A 19,079-nucleotide genomic window follows, 5' to 3' on the forward strand; every position below is an offset into this window, starting at 1 on the left:
GCAGGGAGTCTGGAGGAAAGGAGAGAGGAGCAGAGGTTATCTTTTAGACATCAGGGTTGGGATCAATTCGAAGTTAAAACTAGAACCCTTAGTTAATACATAACATGTTTTGATGGTTCAGACCTTGCAGCCATAGCTCAGTCTGTTGAGAGTGGTTTCATTTCTCCAGGCTCATCATCACCTTTTACCAAAACAGAGGCAGGGTAACCCCGCTTCATTATTGTTTCAATTAAGGACTCTGGCTTTAAGTAGATTCATGAAATAAACAAACATTCCAATTCAATAATTGAACAACTATAATCTACTATCAATTACTTCTCAATAAACTGATGATATGCTATTTATTTCAAAAGTTATTTGTAAAAAAAATTATTTACGAATTCAAATCACTTCCTGGTTTTCGTGACAATGTTTGTATCCATGTACGGTATTAGCAAAGATGGTTTGGTATGAAGAGATGTAGAAACCGCTTCTTAAAAATAAATCCCCGATCACGCATGTAGGCGATGTCATGGCGACGTTAGCTAGCTAAACGCATGTGCAGACACACGTCATTGGGTCTAACCAGGGCCACGTTCAGTACATAAAAACGGAATAGACCGTCCAATTGAACAAAAACGTCGCTGTACTGAGAGACCAGTTAAAAAACGGGGATGGGTTGAGTTATGGGTTCAAAATGTACCGCTGCCCTATAAGTTCATCACTCATTGCTTCAAGATACACCGTGGCACACCCACCAAACGGAAGAAACGTATCTCAAAGTCTGTCAAGAACGTACAATAGCGTTTTGGGAAAATGTGTCGTTTAGTACAAACCGTTTCGCAACGTAGCAAACGAACTGAACGCACCCCATAGGAGAACGACTGCACATTGAATGTTGCCACGACTTTGGAAGTATGCTTGGGGTCATTGTCCATTTGGAAGACCCATTTGCGACCAAGCTTTAACCTGATGTCTTGAGATGTTGCTTCAATATATCCATATAATTGTCCTGCCTCATGAAGCCATCTATTTGTGAAGTGCACCAGTCCATGATGCTGCCACCCCTGTGCAAACAAAAATCTGCTTAATTTAAGGTTAGGTTTAAAATCCTATTTAAAAAATATTTTTTTTTAGAAATGGGCAGGGTTTATGACTTTGTGGCAACTAGTGACGACACTGGGGCCTCCTTTATAAACATGGCGACGCACAAAATCTGCCACAAAAAGTGTGTGCCAGTTCACAGAACAGTTAGCATTTCTAAAAACTGAACTTGACATGAGAATGTGCTGATCCTCCCACAAATTTAAGAACATGCATATGCACCATTTCTAGTGGTTTAAGTATTTCATTACAATTGTTGTAAAAGTAGCCTAGTAGTGGCCTGGAAGTGGTGTTGGAGAACCAGTATGAGGCACTGTTTCCTCTGGTAAAAAACTTCTCCCAGAGCAGTGATTGAGGACATTGTCCTGTGTTGGGTTCAGTCTTTCAGCTGGGATGTTAAATGGGTGTCCTGACTCTTTGGTCACTAGAGATCCCATGACACTTATCATAGAGTATGGGTGTCAATTCTTGGCTAAAAACCCAATCTGGCAACCTTATCATCTACAGCTTCTCATTGGCTCATTCATCTCCTCTGTAACTATTCCCCAGGTTGTTGCTGTAAACGAGAATTGTGTTTTCAGTTAACTTACCTGGTGATGGCACTCTTATTCAAAACAATAAGATGATCTGTTAGTGGAGATCCATTTTTTTCTTCATCTTTCCATTGTAAAAGTGTATTTTTTATTTATTTAACTAGGCAAGTCAGTTAAGAACAAATTCTTATTTACAATGATGGCCTATACCGGGCCAAACCCGGACGAAGCTGGGCCAATTATGCGCCGCCCTATGGGTCTCCCAATTACGGCCGGATGTGATACATCCTGGAAATAAATGAGGCATCTATTTACCATTTTATTTCCATGATCATTGCAGAATAAATTTCTTTCCTTTTCGGACTGTGATGGTTTCATCCTCGCGAAATAGCCTCTAGGCCTACAAACGTCCCATCACTCATTTAATTGGAACCACTTTACAGTAGTAAATAGATCAACTATTCGAAGTATTTTGCGATGTGATCTGAAGCGCATTAACGGTAAAACAGAAGGGTCATCTTTCCAATTCTCCTTTCTTTTGTCTCAAGTAAACAATATTTGATTTATAAACATAATATATATATTTTCATAATCATTGCAGAATATATCCCACGACAATTTTTCTGGCCATGATGCGTTCATATTCCCGAATAAGCTTTAGTTTACAGCAAATGACCACGCCCGTATCATTTAAATTGTATCTAATAGAGTAAAATACTTGAAATAATAGCCTGTAATTGTAGTTCTTTCAGAAACGGTAAAATATAGCAAATGTCACTGTAAAAGTTTTTAAACAGTCTGCCAACACCTCCAGAGGCATTTGATCAAGTTCCGCCGTTGCTATACTTCCTTTAAACGGCATTGGCCTAATTCCAATTCTTCCAAAGTACACAGCAAATGAGCGCGTTATAAAACGATGAATGGGCGTTTTTCAGGCAGTTGTAATGCTCGTTCACGCGCGCAGTTTCAGTGCGGGGCTGATTTATAATGGCAAACAGGCGTACGCCAAGTTTATAAATCTTAATATTTGTATAATTGCGCAGTCCTTTCAGAAGTGGAGCACGCAGATAATGTGAAACGTTAGCGACTGTTATGAGGCCCCTGGTCTGCCGAACCTGCGTTTGGAAGTCTCGCGATGTTGGGCCTCTGGTTTTAGAAACGGGTAATAGTTTTTTTTTAAACATATTGAAATGGTGATCACTGTAACAGTTTATTTATTGAGCAGAACTGCTAGTGATCTACATACGAACCTACGTTACATAGTTTTATCTCCGGTGTGATCCGCAGCAGTCTCCGTAACCGATCATTCTCCTCCTGGTAGTCCGCTACCGTTTCTTCAACTGCCCCGAAAATCTCCACAGCTGCCGCAGTTAAACGCTCATTTAAAAACACACGAAACGACTGAAGTTTAGACATGTTTCAGTGGACTGAGAGTTGGGTATTCAGCTAGTATGGCTTCGTCCACGAGGAAAGAATGGTGGCAACAAACAAAACAAACCCGCTCCCAGTTTTACTTCCGCATTATTTCTCTGTTTTTATCAGCGGGTGGCGATCCCATGTGGGTGGGGGTTTTTACTCCACACCAATGATAATGGAAATAGATAAGTACATGTGGGGAAACAGTTACATTAAATAATAGGGTAAACGGTATAATAATACCGTTTCAATTAGGATATTCAACGAATATTCCGCTTTCAAACCATTTGAGCCACAGACTCCAAATAAGTGTCATGATGTTTGAAAAATTGTGCACAACATTGCACAGGTCTTATTTTCACGATTTCGACATTAATTTCAATAGCTCCTTGGTCCACTGACTACCCTTCTATTGCACACCCTTTATTTTCTCCATTTTAATATCACACGTTTTTACATGCATTTTTCAAAGTTTAACATTTCAACAGCTCTTTGGTCATGTGACCTAATGACCTCAAACAAGGTTCAGAATGTCCACTGACTATGCCTTCATATCACACACTCTAATATTTGTCTACTTTCATCTCATGCTATTAGACTTAAATCTGTAAGCTTTACAGGCCATCTACAACAAAAAATAAAATGTCGTTTTTTACCTAATTGTCACATAACAGCTAACCATTCATTATTGAAAATATAACACTTTATGTCCACCCAGTCGTCTTTTCCATATCAGGATCTTCTCATTTTGAAGTACTCTCTTTTTTATGTAAACATAATGGAATTCTGATTAGTTATAGGCAAATGAATACACAGGCCAAATTTGTATGCTGTTTTCCTTATCACTATAATCTAGTAGTAATTTAGCAGTAGAGATCATTTCCTTTATTCCCCATTCTCCACACAGCCTAAATTATAGGTACTGAACCATTTACAGGACAATAATAAAAATAGCATATAGGATCCAACCCTATCACAGAGTGAATACATGTAGAGCTTTTGTAGACTAAGAAAAAATATTAAGTGACAGTGTCATCAGTACGTGCTTAAAGAAAGTCATATCACAAAGATCACAGATGACAGTGCCCACCAAATCTATGACAATAGAGAATGAATTGTAAGCACCAAAGTGTGTTTGTCAAAATAATATCTGAAAATGTCAGTTGTTGAACATAATACTTCTATTTTCAATAGTAATTTATGATATATGCAGTTGAGGAATATTCCATGTACCAACACTACATGTAGGACGGACATAAGACATTCCCATATACAGTATATATTTTTTACATGTATTTTTTATTTGGCCTTTATTTAACCAGGTCGGCCAGTTGACAACACCTTTATTTAACCAGGGAGGCCAGTTGACAACACCTTTATTTAACCAGGTCGGCCAGTTGACAACACCTTTATTTAACCAGGGAGGCCAGTTGACAACGAGTTCTCATTTACAACTGCGACCTGGCCAAGATAAAGCAAAGCAGTGCGACACAAAGAACAACACAAAGTTACACATGGAATAAACAAACGTACAGTCAATAACACAATAGAAAAGTCTATATACAATGTGTGCAAATTAAGTAAGATTAGGGAGGTAAGGCAATAAATAGGCCGTAGTGGGGAAATAATTACAATTTCGCAAATAAACACTGGAGTGATAGATGTGCAGAATATTAATGTGCAAGTAGAGATACTGGGGTGCAAAGAAAATTAAAAATATAAATAACAATATGGGGATGAGGTAGTTGGATGGGCTATGTACAGATGGGCTATGTACAGGTGCAATGATCTGTAAGCTGCTCTGATAGCTGATGCTTAAAGATAGTGAGGAAGATATGAGTCTCCAGCTTTTGCAATTCGTTCCAGTCATTGGCAGCAGAGAACTGGCGACCAAAGGAGGAATTGGCTTTGGGGGTGACCCGTGAAATATACCTGCTGGAGTACGTGCTACGGTTGGGTGCTGCTATGGTGACCAGTGAGCTGAGATAAGGCAGGGATTTACCTAGCAAGGACTTATAGATGACCTGGAGCCAGTAGGTTTGGCGACGAGTATGAAGCGAGGGTAGCCAACGAGAGCATACAGGTCGCAGTGGTGGGTAGTATATGGGGCTTTGGTGACGAAACGGATGGCACTGTGATAGACAGCATCCAATTTGCTGAGTAGAGTGTTGGAGGCTATTTTGTAAATGACATCGCCGAAGTCAAGGATCGGTAGGATAGTCCGTTTTACGTGGGTACGTTTGGCAGCATGAGTGAAGGATGTTTTGTTACGAAATAGGAAGCCGATTCTAGATTTAATTTTGGATTGGAGATGCTTAATGTGAGTCTGGGAGGAGAGTTTACAGTCTAACCAGACACCTAGGTATTTGTAGTTGTCCACATATTCTAAGTGAGAACCATCCAGAGTAGTGATGCTGGACGTGCGAACAGGTGCGGGCAGCGATTGGTTGAAGAGTATGCATTTCGTTTTACTTGCATTTAAGAGCAATTGGAGGCCACGGAAGGAGAGTTGTATGGCATTGAAGCTCGCCTGGAGGTTAGTTAACACAGTCTCCAAAGAAGGACCAGAAGTATACAGAATGGTGTCGTCTGCGTAGAGGTGGATCAGAGAATCACCAGCCGAAAGAGCGACTTCATTGATATATACAGAGAAAAGCGTCAGCCCGAGAATTGAACCCTGTGGCACCCCCATAGAGACTGCCAGAGGTCCGGACAACAGGCCCTCCGGTTTGACACACTGAACTCTATCAGAGAAGTAGTTGGTGAACCAGGCGAGGCAGTCATTTGAGATACCAAGGCTGTTGAGTCTGCTGATAAGAATGCAGTGATTGACAGTCGAAAGCCTTGACCAGGTCGACGGCTGCATCGTATTCTCTTTTATCGATGGCAATTCTGATATCGTTTAGGACCTTGAGCCTGGCTGAGGTGCACGCATGACCAGCTCGGAAACCAGATTGCATAGCGGAGAAGGTACGGTGGGATTCGAAATGGTCTGTGATCTGTTTGTTAACTTGGCTTTCGAAGACCTTAGAAAGGCAGGGTAGGATAGATGTAGGTCTGTAACAGTTTGGGTCTAGAGTGTCTCCCCCTTTGAAGAGGGGGATGACCGCGGCAGCTTTCCAATCTTTGGGGATCTCAGACGATACGGAAGAGAGGTTGAACATTCTAGTAATAGGGGTTGCAACAATTGCGGCAGATAATTTTAGAAAGAGAGGGTCCAGATTGTCTAGCCCAGCTGATTTGTAGGGGTCCAGATTTTGCAACTCTTTCAGAACATCAGGTATCTGGATTTGGGTGAAGGAGAAATGGGGAGGCTTGGGCAAGTTGCTGTGGGTGGTGCAGAGCTGTTGACCGGGGTAGGGGTAGCCAGGTGGAAAGCAAGGCCAGCCATAGAAAAATGCTTATTAATATGTAGGCCCACTGACTGGACATTCTGAACCTTGTTTGAAGTCACTAGGTCACACGACCAAGGAGCTATTGAAATTTGACATTTTGAAAATTCATGTAAAAATGTGTGGGATGAAAATGGACAAACTAAAGGGTGTGCAATATAGAAGGTTAGTCAGTGGACATTCTGTTGTTGTAGCCTACTGAAAGGATCCTTGTTAGTGTAATAGATCCACTTCATTGGCCAGCTAGCCGATTTCCTTTTGCTGCAGTAGGATGTGATGCAGACACCTCTTAATCAGAGGCAATTGCCAAAGACTCCAGCCACCCTAGTCGTAGACGGTTCTCTCTGCTTTCGCACGGCAAGCGGTACCGGAGCGCCAGGTCTAGGTCCAAAAGGCTCCTTAACAGCGTCTACCCCCAAACGTTTTCTACGCTGCTGCTACTCGCCGTTTATGATCTATGCATTGTCACTTTACCCCGACCCAGGTGTGCACAATGGTGAACATGTAGTAAAAATACTTTAAAGTGCGACTGAAGTAGTTTTTGGGGGTACGTTGTACTGTGTATTATGTCTGGAGTCCCTGGCTATCTAAAAAAATACAATCTAATTAAAACAATCTAAATCAAATTGTGCCATTTGGTTTGCTTAATATAAGGAATGTGAAATGATTTCTACTTTTACTTTTGATACTATGATACTATATTTTAGCAATTACATTTACTTTTGATTAGTAAGTATATTTAAGACCAAATACTTTTAGACTTTAGTATATTTAGTATACTTTAAGTAGTATTTTACTGGGTGACTCACTTTTCCTTGAGTCATTTTCTATTAAGGTATATTTACTTTTGCTAATGTATGGCAATTGAGTACTTTTTCCACACCACTGCATGTACATATTACCTCAACTAACCTGTAGCCCCTGTATATAGCCTCCTTATTGTTCTTCTATTTTTGATCTTTTATCAAATAAAGAAAATAGTTAATTTAGTAAATATTTTCCTACCTGTTGTAGTCGGCACATGTGACAAATAACATTTGATTTGATACTGAGGCACAAACATACTTAGTTGTCAAGTCAACTTATCTGACAGTGCTGCTGTGAACTGCAACAAAACAGGAGATGTATAAAACATTAAGGATATTATTGATGCAATTTCAATGTTGTTTGAGTTGCTTTGTGTTTCACCAAATTAGCTTGAGATGATTTTACTGCAACACTTCATCCAAGTTGCTTGACATAGGAGTTTCAAAGAGCTGTCAGTCAAGGCGAGCTCATGAAAATCGCTATGCTATGTTGCGGCCTTAGGTCTCTATTTATGTAGTGTTGTGTTGTCTCTTGTCGTGATGTGTGTTTTGTCCAATATTTTTATTTAATTTATGTTGTATTTTTAATCCCAGCCCCTGTCCCTGCAGGAGGCCTTTTGGTATCCCTTCATTGTAAATAGGAATTTGTTCTTAACTGACTTGCCAAGTTAAATAAAGGTTAAATGAAGAAAAAAAATATATAATAATAATAATATTCTGCGTAAATTTTTCCATGGCCAGGAAACTCCCCATACCTTAATCCCATTGAGAATTTGTGGTCAATCCTCAAGCGGCGGGTGGACAAACAAAAACCCACAAATTCTGACAAACTCCAAGCATTAATTATGCAAGAATGGGCTGGATGGATGTCAGGATGTGGCCCAGCAGTTAATTGACAGCATGCCAGGGCAGATTGCAGAGGTCTTGAAAAAGAAGGGTCAACACTGCAAATATTGACTCTTTGCATCAACTTCATGTAATTGTCAATAAAAGCCTTTGACACTTATGAAATGCTTGTAATTATACTTCAGTATTCCATAGTAACATCTGACAAAAATATCTAGACACTGAAGCAGCAAACTTTGTGAAATTAATATTTGTGTCATTCTCAAACCTTTTGGCCGACTGTACAGTACCAGTCAAAAGTTTGGACACACCTACTCATTCAAGGGTTTTTATTTTTACTATTTTATACATTGTAGAATAGTAGTGAAGACATCAAAACTATGAAATAACACATAGTAGTAACCAAAAAAAGTGTTAAACAAATCAAAATATATTTTATATCTGAGATTCTTCAAAGTAGCCACCCTTTGCCTTGATGACAGCTCTGCACACTCTTGAAGTGGAAAAGCTGTAAAAAAAAAACATATGGGTTAATTAAAAAAAGAGTAAATGTTACTTATTTAATGAATAACATAACTTCCATGTAAACAATGAGTCGTTGGGACCTCCCAGGATGTCACAAAATGGTCGCATAAAGTCGTCAGGACGTTGTGTCATGGTTCCCTAGAGGATCTGTCTAATTCCTGGCTGGTCTCGAGGACGTTTTTAAGGAATTCTTGGGATGTTGTGTCATGGTCCCTGAAGGTCCATGGGACATTGTGCCATGCTCTCTCCTGGAGGTTTTTGTCTAGTTCCCGGTTTGTTCCGAGGACATTACCCGATGCTCATAAATAAATGCCCCACCGCCGGTTTACCCAGGGCACGCACACCCTAGTTTCATTACGCATCACCCTTTGTTACTGTTGCCAAGCCCATCAAGGCCCTGATTGGTGAACCACTGATCCAGTCTCAGCTCTTTGTCTTTTGGCAATGCTAGGGACAGCCACCGACACACAAACAGTGCTTTTAACAGTGTTTTACACCCACATATTTGAGAATGTTCTCTTGGGCGGCTTCCACCCAGTTACCTAACCCTGAACCTTAGAGGCTGCTGCCCTATATACATATACTGGAATTCACTGGCCACTTTAACAATGGAACACTAGTCACTTTAATGTTTTCATATTTTTGCTTTACTCATCTCATATGTATATACTGTATTCTATTCTACTGTATTTTACTCAACGCCACTCCGACATGGCTCATCCTAATACTTATATATTCCTTAATTCCATTATTTTACTTTTTGGTTTGTGTGTATTCCTGCTGTGCCACAAAATCTGTAGAATTTCAGAAGTTCCCTACACATTCATTACCTATAACACATCTATGCACGTGACAAAATAATGCCATCTGCACTAATATTTTAGTCATCTGTTAATCTGACTATTCTCTCATAGACTTCATTTACTTATTCCAGCTATGTGTGTCTGAGCGTGTACTCAGAATTGTCCACATCCTGACTTTTTATGTTCATCTTGTGACTAAATAGATCTTTGTCATAATGTTCTTTCTTTCAGTTTTAATCCTGTTTTCCTCCTTTGTGTATTTTTTTCACATGCGTCAGTAAGTTAGACTTTTGAGTGAAGCTTTTCCCGCAATCATCACAGCTAAATGGTTTCTCTCCTGTGTGAGTGAGTTTATGGTTTCTTAGGTTCCCCTTCTGATTGAAGCTTTTCCCACAGTCACCACAGCTAAATGGTTTCTCTCCTGTGTGAGTCAGTCTATGCTTCTTTAGGGACCCGTTCTGATTAAAGCTTTTCCCACAGTTATCACAGCTAAATGGTTTCCCTCCTGTGTGAGTCCGTTTATGGTTCCGTAGGTTCCCCTCCTGATTGAAGCTTTTCCCACATTCTCCACAGCTAAATGGTTTCTCTCCTGTGTGAGTCAGCATATGGCTCCTTAGGTTCCACTTATGAATGAAGCTTTTCCCACAGTCTCCACAGCTAAATGATTTATCTCCTGTGTGAGTCAGCATATGGTTCTTTAGGTTCCCCTTCAAATTGAAGCTTTTCCCACAGTCTCCACAGCTAAATGGTTTCTCTCCCAGTCCTGTGTGAATCCTCATGTGCTTGGACAGATATCCTTTGAGTTTGAAGGTCTTGCCACAAACAGGGCAGGTGCAGGGTCTCCCACTGTGACAGAGGCGGATATGGGCCTTTAGTTTACAGGTGGAGGTGCAGCGTTTTCTGCAGAAACTGCATTCACGGAGTCTCTTCTTGTAGAGAGTCATATGCCTCTGCAGGGCAGCTTTCAGAGCAAACTTTTCACCACAGTCACGGCAGTGGTGAGTTTTTCTAGACGTGCTGGAACAATGTTCCGCCATCGATGGGCTGGGATCCAATCGCGGGCTGCTGTCAAGTCCTACGGGGTCACTGCTTACGGCTGAGCTGTGGCTGGAGGCATTGTTTTGATCCTCTGGAGGGTCACAGGGAATGTAGAGACCCTTAAGGTGGGTCACAGTAACAGAAGGTGTGAGATCCACTTGTTTAGGATCACTCTCTCTGTTCTCCACAGTCTGGGTTTGGGGAGAAGTGAAGGACTGAAATGGGTCCTCCTGGTCACATTCACTTTTCACACAGGAAGGAGTGAATTTGAAATCAGCCTCCAGCCCTTGAAGCTGCTCTTCCTCCTGACTGGTCCTGAGTTCCTCCTGTTCCTCTTTAATCTGTGGAAGCTCTGGGTTCTCCTGCCCCAGACTGGGGCTCCACTCCTGCTCACAGTGCTGCTGCTCAGGGAGAACCTCTTCAGAGACAGAGAGCTGCAGGGAATCTGGAGGAAAGGAAAGAGGAGCAGAGGTTTTCTATACAGCCGTTAGACAGTCATCACTAGCTGGCACAGCCACTGTCATAAATCCCACCTATTTCTAAAATGCATCTTCTTAAAGCAGAACTGAAATCAAGAACCAATTTCTCTAATTGAAAACAGCATGTGACCAGGAACTCTGCCAGAGCACGTGGGCAGTTAAAGGTCATGAACAGTCAAAATCATGTTTTTCATGAAATTGGATGATATTTGAAGGAAACCAGATTAAAGTATGATGACCAAAGTGTGAAAATGACTGTTGCTTCTACATTGATAAAGTTTGATCATAAAGTTACTGGTCCCCTCACCCATGTCAAACACCTGGACTCATTATTAAGGGGACAAGGTGACATCACTTAATCTTAATGTGTGCTAACATAATATTCTCTTCTCTTTAAATAAGTACTGCATTGTCACAAACATCGGAGAAGTCGTGTTTGCAGAGGGGCGTGGTTTATATAGCTGGTCATGGCTCACATCAACACCATCATCTCAGATGCCCTAGACCCACACCAATTTGCATACCGCCCCAACAAATCCATGGCTTGGGGGTAAAAGCTGTTAGGAAGCCTTTTGGACCTAGACTTTGCACTCCGGTACCGCTTGCCGTGCGTTAGCAGAGAGAACAGTCTATGACCAGGGTGGCTGAAGTCTGACAATTTTTAGGGCCTTCCTCTGACACTGTCTGGTATAGAGGTCCTGGATGGCAGGAAGCCTGGCCCCGAGCAGTTGCCATACCAGGCAGTAATGCAACCAGTCAGGATGCTCTCGATGGTGCAGCTGTAGAACCTTTTGAGGATCTGAGGACAATTGCAAAATATGTTCAGTCTCCTGAGGTGGAATAGGCTTTGTCGTGCCCTCTTCACAACTGTCTTAGTGTGTTTGGACCATGATATCTATGCATACTCACTTTAACTCTATCTACATGTACATATTACCTCGACTAACCTGTGCCCCCCACACTGACTCTGTACGGGTACCCCCTGTATATAGCCTCGCTAGTTATTTTACAGCAGCTCTTTCACTATTTTTTACCTTAACTTATTTTTCTTAAAACGCATTGTTGGTTGAGGGCTTCTAAGTAAGCATTTCACTGTAAGGTTGTAATCGGTGCACGTGAAAAATAAAATTGTGGTCACACCAGATCTGATCAACCTCCCTACCTTTTTTATGATATATGTGACCAACAGATGGATATCTGCATTCCCGTTAATGTGAAATCCATAGATTAGGGCACAATGAATTTATTTCGATTGATTTAATTCCTTATATTAACTGTAACTTAGTAAAATATTATAAATTGTTAAATGTATTTATATTTTTGTTCAGCGTAGCCATCTGAAGATCTACATACGAACCTATCCTACATAGTTTTATCTCCGGTGTGATCCGCAGCAGTCTCCGTAACCGATCATTCTCCTCCTGGTAGTCCGCTACCGTTTCTTCAAATGCCCCGAAAATCTCCACAGCTGCCGCGGTTAAACGCTCATTTAAAAACACACGAAACGACTGGAGTCTAGACATGTTTCAGTCGACTGAAAGTTGGGTATTCAGCATGTATGTTTTCACGGACGAGGACAAACAAACCCAAACAAACTCTCCCTACCGTTTTACTTCCGTATTGTTTTGTTCTGTTTTTGTCAGCGGGAAACGAGACCAGAAACAAATCACAGCGCCCCCATGGTGATGGGGTTTTACTACAGGCTACAGACCAATGATACTGGGAATAGATGCTGTAGCTCAGGGATTCTTGAAAGACGGGACAAACTCCACCTTTGTCACACAAATATTTTTCTTCATATAAACATTTGAAATATACATTTTGATGAACCAGATATACATTTAAAAAATTACCATGTTTTCTGAAAATGCAACTAAGTGGATTTATGTCAACTCCATCTAACCCCATAAAAGGAAGTTCATTTTTACATTTATTGTCCAACAACTGTTTAAGGTCCTTGATTGTGTCATTCTAACATTAGATTATTCAGATATGTAATACAAATCTCCAAACGTTTTGTTTTATTTTATAGTACTATATCAGGGATGGTTAACTGGTGACCCAACCTTTTGAAGGCCCTCAGATCAATTTCCGTAAGCAGTTAAATCATTAAAAAAAATATTCAGTTTGTGTCTCCACTAATTGTTGGGCGTTATAATATCTAATGTGGTAAAATACACAAGGTGCAATATTGAAATGTAGTTGCGCATCAGCAGTTTCTCTCTTGATATGTCAGCCACTGACAGTCACTCAATTATCTTATGTCAGCTAACCTTTTTTAGACTGGTAAATTAGTTTAACGGCCAGCTATCTAAACTTAGTAATCATGATCGAATTACAGGACGGCGGGCATTTTGGCATGTCTTTCTAGATTCAGAACTTAAAACAACATTTATAAAGTTATACATTAACAATTAAGATTTCCTTTTGCTGCAGTAGGATGTGATGCAGACACCTCTTAATCAGAGGGACACTGAGGAGCAAACATGTGTTTAGTTTTATTTACTCAACATGCATTAGTCTAGAAGCCTGTATGTATAGAATTAAAAGATGTCCTCTTTCTGAGAACATTTAAGCAGATACCTCATCTACACCTCGTTCTATTGTAGTAGACTAATGCATACAGTGAAAGTCCCACTCCTCCACATTGTGGTCAATCTGGATAACACACATCTGTTTACTTGGACTCTCCTGGTGTTGTGAACCTAATCCTGATTTACAGTCACCTCTGACCCTACAGTACACAACATCTTCCCTCATTCCCAGGGTCAGTCCAGGTCAGTCATGTCTGGTTCAGTTTAGTATAAGCCTGTTTGGTTGTAATACAATGTGTTTAGTAATGGTTTATGCCCTCATAGGTCTCTGGAAAACAAGATGAAATGACTAACAGGTTTGATATACTGAGATACTGCAGTCACATCTTAAACAGCGCAATCTAGTGGGGAGACATCCTAAACAGCACCATCTAGTGGTAGGAAAGCAGAAGTGTCGCCACTGAGTTCATAATACAGTGGGATCTACAATAATTATCAAATTATCTTTGATAAAGATTAGCAATAATGTATAAAATAAATCATTCAAATACTGAGCTATAAGGTATTATTTTATACAATTTTCCCCCAAAAGGTATTCTTATTGCAATAAAACTGACTCCAAAATGACAATACATTATTTACCATTCATTTCTACTGGGCACAAAATAATCTGAAACCAAAACAAACTTTTGTAGAGTTCATAGAGTCACAGGCTCGATGTCGTATTTCATCTACTTTATTTATTACAATCTTCAGGGGTGTCAATGTTTACCACCACTCTTTTGAGATAAAAAATATATTTCTATGAGCATTTGTATTCATATAAAATAATATACTTTCCCAATTTTTTTAAGCATACAAAATAGCTCAGCATTTGAATTATTTATTTTATAAGGTCATGATTGCTCATATTTATCAAGGACGTCAATCAGTTCAGACTCCATTGTATATGCCATTTGGCAGGAGATTTTATCCATTTTACAAACGGGTTAGCTGTGACACTGTCAGAGGTATTTTCTTCTAGAAAGGTATTTTCCTCTAGAAAGCCTTGGAGTGTTGAGACTAGGAACCTCATTCTGTGACCTCTTGGAGAGTGTTGAGACTAGGAACCTCATTCTGTGACCTCTTGGAGAGTGTTGAGACTAGGAACCTCATTCTGTGACCTCTTGGAGAGTGTTGAGACTAGGAACCTCATTCTGTGACCTCTTGGAGAGAGTTGAGACTAGGAACCTCATTCTGTGACCTCTTGGAGAGTGTTGAGACTAGGAACCTCATTCTGTGACCTCTTGGAGAGTGTTGAGACTAGGAACCTCATTCTGTGACCTCTTGGAGAGTGTTGAGACTAGGAACCTCATTCTGTGACCTCTTGGAGAGTGTTGAGACTAGGAACCTCATTCTGTGACCTCTTGGAGAGTGTTGAGACTAGGAACCTCATTCTGTGACCTCTTGGAGAGTGTTGAGACTAGGAACCTCATTCTGTGACCTCTTGGAGAGTGTTGAGACTAGGGACCTCATTCTGTGACCTCTTGGAGAGTGTTGAGACTAGGAACCTCATTCTGTGACCTCTTGGAGAGTGTTGAGACTAGGAACCTCATTCTGTGACCTCTTGGAGAGTGTTGAGACTAGGAACCTCATTCTGTGACCTCTTGGAGAGTGTTGAGACTAGGAACCTCATTCTGTGACCTCTTGGAGAGTGTTGAGACTAGGAACCTCATTCTGTGACCTCTTGGAGAGTGTTGAGACTAGGAACCTCATTCTGTGACCTCTTGGAGAGTGTTGAGACTAGGAACCTCATTCTGTGACCTCTTGGAGAGTGTTGAGACTAGAAACCTCATTCTGTGACCTCTTGGAGAGTGTTGAGACTAGGAACCTCATTCTGTGACCTCTTGGAGAGTGTTGAGACTAGGAACCTCATTCTGTGACCTCTATCTCTCCCTCCAGACAGATGTAAAGGAACTATATCAGAGAGTAGCAGAGAACACTGTGGAGAGAAACAGCAGGTTACCAATAGAATAGATCAGAGACCAGGGGAACTTTAATCCTGAAGCATGGAGAGCAGGTCCCTAGGAGAGGTATCATCGTGTCGTCCTCCACCAACCAATAGATGTGAGTCCATGAACGTGTACTCAGAGTATTGTCCACATCCTGCCCTTTTATTCTCATCTTGTGACTAAACAGTTCTTTAAGATTTCCTCCTGTTTTCCTCCTTTGTGGATGTTTTTAACATGCGTCAGTAAGTTAGACTTGTGATTGAAGCTTTTCCCACAGTCACCACAGCTAAATGGTTTATCTTCTGTGTGAGTCAGTTCATGCTTCTTCAGGTTCCCCTTCAAATTGAAGCTTTTCCCACAGTCACCACATATAAAAAGTTTCTCTCCTGTGTGAGTCCGTATATGCCTACTTAGGTCCCCTCTCTGATAGAAGCTTTTCCCACAGTCTCTACAGATAAATTGTTTCTCTCCTGTGTGAGTCAGTCTATGCTTCCGTAGGGTCCCCTTCTGACTGAATCTTTTTCCGCAGTCAGCACAGCTAAATGCTTTCTCTCCTGTGTGAATAGGAATATGATCAGTAAGGTTCCCCTTGCGATTGAAGCGCTTCCCACAGTCTCCACAACTAAATGATTTCTCCCCTGTGTGAATCCTCATGTGCTTGGACAGGTCTGCTTTGAGTTTGAAGGTCTTGCTACAAACAGGGCTGGTGCAGGGTTTCCTACCGCGACAGAGTCGGACATGGGCCGTCAGTTTACAGCTGGAGTTGTAGTGTTTTCTGCAGACGTGGCATTCGCTGGGTCTCTGCATGGCGAGAGTCACATGACTCTTCAGGTCAGCTTTCAGAGCAAACATTTCACCACAGTCACGGCAGTGGTGAGTTTTTCTAGACGTGGTGCTGGGTTTGAAACAGTGTTCCCCCATCGATGGGTTTGGATCCAATGATGGGCTGGGATTCAATCGTGGGCTGCTGTCAAGTCCTACTGGGTCGCTGCTTACGGCTGAGCCGTGGCTGGAGGCATTGTTTTGATTGTCTGGAGGGTCACAGGGAATGTTGAGACCCTTAAAGTGGGTCACAGTAACAAAAGGTGTGAGATCCACTTGTTTAGGATCACTCTCTCTGTTCTCCACAGTCTGGGTTTGGGGAAGAGTCAAGGACTGAAATGGGTCCTCCTGATCACATTCATTTTTCACACAGGAAGGAGTGAATTTGAACTCTATGATATCAGCCTCCAGCCCTTGAAGCTGCTCTTCGTCCTGACTGGTCCTGATTTCTTCCTGTTCCTCTTTAATCTGTGGAAGCTCTGGGTTCTCCTGCCCCAGACTGGGGCTCCACTCCTGCTCACAGTGCCACTGATCAGGGATAACCTCCTCCTCAGAGACAGAGAGTTGCAGGGAGTCTGGAGGAAAGGAGAGAGGAGCAGAGGTTCTCTATATAGCTTTTAGACATCAGGGTTGGGGTCAATTAGAAGTTAAAGCTAGAATCCTTAGTTGCTACATAACTGTTTTGACTTATAAATGATTATTGAAGAATATAATGTATAAATGCCTCATGAGCTTAGTTCAACTGTCATCCCCCATCAGAACACATAGTTTTAACCATGTTTTTGTGGCTATATTTACATTGTTTACAAATATTGGAGTTAACAAGCTTATATTTTAATGTTGATATCATGGATGGTCAGTCCTTGCATCCATATCTCAGTCTATGAATTTGAGAGTGGTTTCATTTCTCCAGGCTCATCATCACCTTTTACCAAAACAGAGGCAGGGTAACCTCGCTTCATTATTGTTTCAATTAAGGGCTCTGGGGAAGTAGATTCAAGTTAACAAAAAAATCTTTATTAAATAATTGATCAACTAGAATCTACTTCAATTACTTATCAATAAACGTTAGATAATAAGCTATTTATTTCTAATGTAAAAAATAATACAAGTTAATTTATAAAGTGGAATGATTTACTGGTTTTAAATGAGAATGTGTTTTAGCAATGGTATTAGAAAAAGAGTTAGGTAGGAAGATATGTAGAAACGGATTCTCCAATAGAAATCCCAGATCACGCCTGTAGGGCAATGTCATGACGACGTTAGCTAGCTAATCTAATTCGCAGAAACACTTCATCCGGTTCAAGCGAACTGAGCACACCCCAGGTGAGAATGTCAACATTAGTCTCCCGCAGAACTGCGCATGTGCAAGCCATCAACTCTTAGATATAAACTTGTTTTTGACGAAAATCAAAACGTGTCAGTTTGTCACTTTCATAAGGTTGTAGTAATGACATGTTCACCTACTTAAAACATTCGTTTGAATCTAGGTTGTGCCTTTAGAAATCGAGAAAATGAACAACCAAGGAGGAATATTTCACTTCTCTCATTGACTTCTCAAACCCTGGTCTGGTCTGCCGAGTCTTGCTTCGCAAGCGTTCCCGGAAGTCTGACGATGTTGGGCCTCAGGGTTTAGAAACTGTGGTAACAGTTAATAAGGCATATTGAAATGATAATCACTGAACCCCTAAACAGTTTATTTATTGAGCAGATCTGCTAGCTATCAGTAGATCTACATACGAACCTATTCTGCATCGTTTTATCTCCGGTGTGACCCGCAGCAGTCTCCGTAGCCGATCATTCTCCTCCTGGTAGTCCGCTACCGTTTCTTCAACTGCCCCGAAAATCTCCACAGCTGCCGCTGTTAAACGCTCATTTAAAAACACACGAAACAATTGTAGTTTAGACATGTTTCTGTCGACGGAGAGTTGGGTATTCAGCTAGTATGGCTTCGTCCACGAGGAAAGAATGGTGGGCAAGAACAAAACAAACCCGCTTGAAGTTTTACTTCCGCGTTGTCTTTTCGTTTTTGTCAGCTGGTGGCGAGCCCAAACAAACGCCACAGCATCACCGTGTGGATGGGTTTTTTACTACACGCTACAGACCAATGATAATGGCAATCAGTGGAGGCTGGTGGGAGGAGCTACAGGAGGACGGATTGTAACGGTATCATTTATTCCATTCCAGCCATTACAATCACCCAATCAATCAATCTCCTATATAATATACAATCAATCTCCTATATAATCTATAATCTCCTATAGTCTCCTATAGCTCCACCCACCAGCTCCCACTGACGGAAATATATAACTACAGTCATGGAAAAAGTTTTGAGAATGACACAAATATTAATTTTCACAAATTCTGCTGCTTCAGCGTCTTTAGATATTTTTGTCAGATGTCACTATGGAATACTGATGTATAATTACAAGCATTTCATACGTGTCAAAGGCTTTTATTGTGAGTGAGCCCACTCCCTTGGCTGAGAAACAACCCCACACATGAATGGTCTCAGGATGCTTTACTGTTGGCATGACACAGGACTGATGGTAGCGCTCACGGATGCCCCAATCAATCGGAAAGGGGATTAATCAGAGAAAATGACTTTACCCCAGTCCTCAGCAGTCCAATCCCTGTACCTTTTGCAGAATATCAGTCTGTCCCTGATGTTTTTCCTGGAGAGAAGTGGCTTCTTTGCTGCTGTTCTTGACACCAGGTCATCCTCCAAAAGTCTTCGCCTCACTGTGCATGCAGATGCGCTCACACCTGCCTAAGCATGATCTGTACTGGTGGTGCCCCGACCCCGCAGCT

At 41.2% G+C, this 19,079-nt stretch overlaps 2 protein-coding genes across 4 annotated transcripts in view; both read right to left on the reverse strand.

Annotated features, from left to right (window-relative positions):
• The window catches only part of LOC110490709 (zinc finger protein 250), a 38,376-nt gene extending 20,053 nt beyond the window's left edge, over positions 1-18,323 (reverse strand). Inside the window, exons 1-2 of one of the 2 annotated variants that reach the window (XM_036945211.1) lie at positions 18,013-18,323; positions 15,595-16,843 (exon numbers count right to left, since the gene is read on the reverse strand). In XM_036945211.1, the coding sequence (XP_036801106.1) occupies positions 15,615-16,843; positions 18,013-18,178 (1,395 nt within the window). In that variant the 5' untranslated portion in view covers positions 18,179-18,323 and the 3' untranslated portion in view covers positions 15,595-15,614. Of the gene's footprint in view, positions 1-13,406; positions 16,844-18,012 lie in introns of those variants that run through there. The other variant, XM_021564168.2, reaches the window with a different exon arrangement.
• On the reverse strand, positions 9,296-12,557 carry LOC110490707 (gastrula zinc finger protein XlCGF57.1). Of its 2 annotated transcripts, none has more exons than XM_036945209.1 (2): positions 12,288-12,557; positions 9,296-10,887 (listed from the first exon to the last, which is right to left on the reverse strand). In XM_036945209.1, the coding sequence occupies exons 1-2, from the start codon at positions 12,442-12,444 to the stop codon at positions 9,638-9,640; spliced, it is 1,407 nt and encodes a 468-aa protein (XP_036801104.1). In that variant the 5' UTR covers positions 12,445-12,557; the 3' UTR covers positions 9,296-9,637. The 2 variants fall into 2 exon arrangements, with proteins under 2 accessions (XP_036801104.1, XP_021419841.2); XM_021564166.2 differs by having other exon boundaries at positions 12,279-12,556.
• Positions 18,324-19,079: the final 756 nt, after the last annotated feature.

The sequence above is a fragment of the Oncorhynchus mykiss genome, chromosome 15 (genome assembly GCF_013265735.2).
Source record: "Oncorhynchus mykiss isolate Arlee chromosome 15, USDA_OmykA_1.1, whole genome shotgun sequence".
Lineage (NCBI taxonomy): Eukaryota > Metazoa > Chordata > Actinopteri > Salmoniformes > Salmonidae > Oncorhynchus > Oncorhynchus mykiss.

Excerpts from the sequence above, each read along its gene's own strand:
- LOC110490707 (XM_021564166.2), bottom strand. The coding sequence starts at position 12,444 with ATGTCTAGACTCCAGTCGTTTCGTGTGTTTTTAAATGAGCGTTTAACC. Across the intron at positions 10,888-12,278 it reads GATAAAACTATGTAGGATAG|ATTCCCTGCAGCTCTCTGTC; the intron begins GTTCGTATGTAG and ends CCTTTCCTCCAG.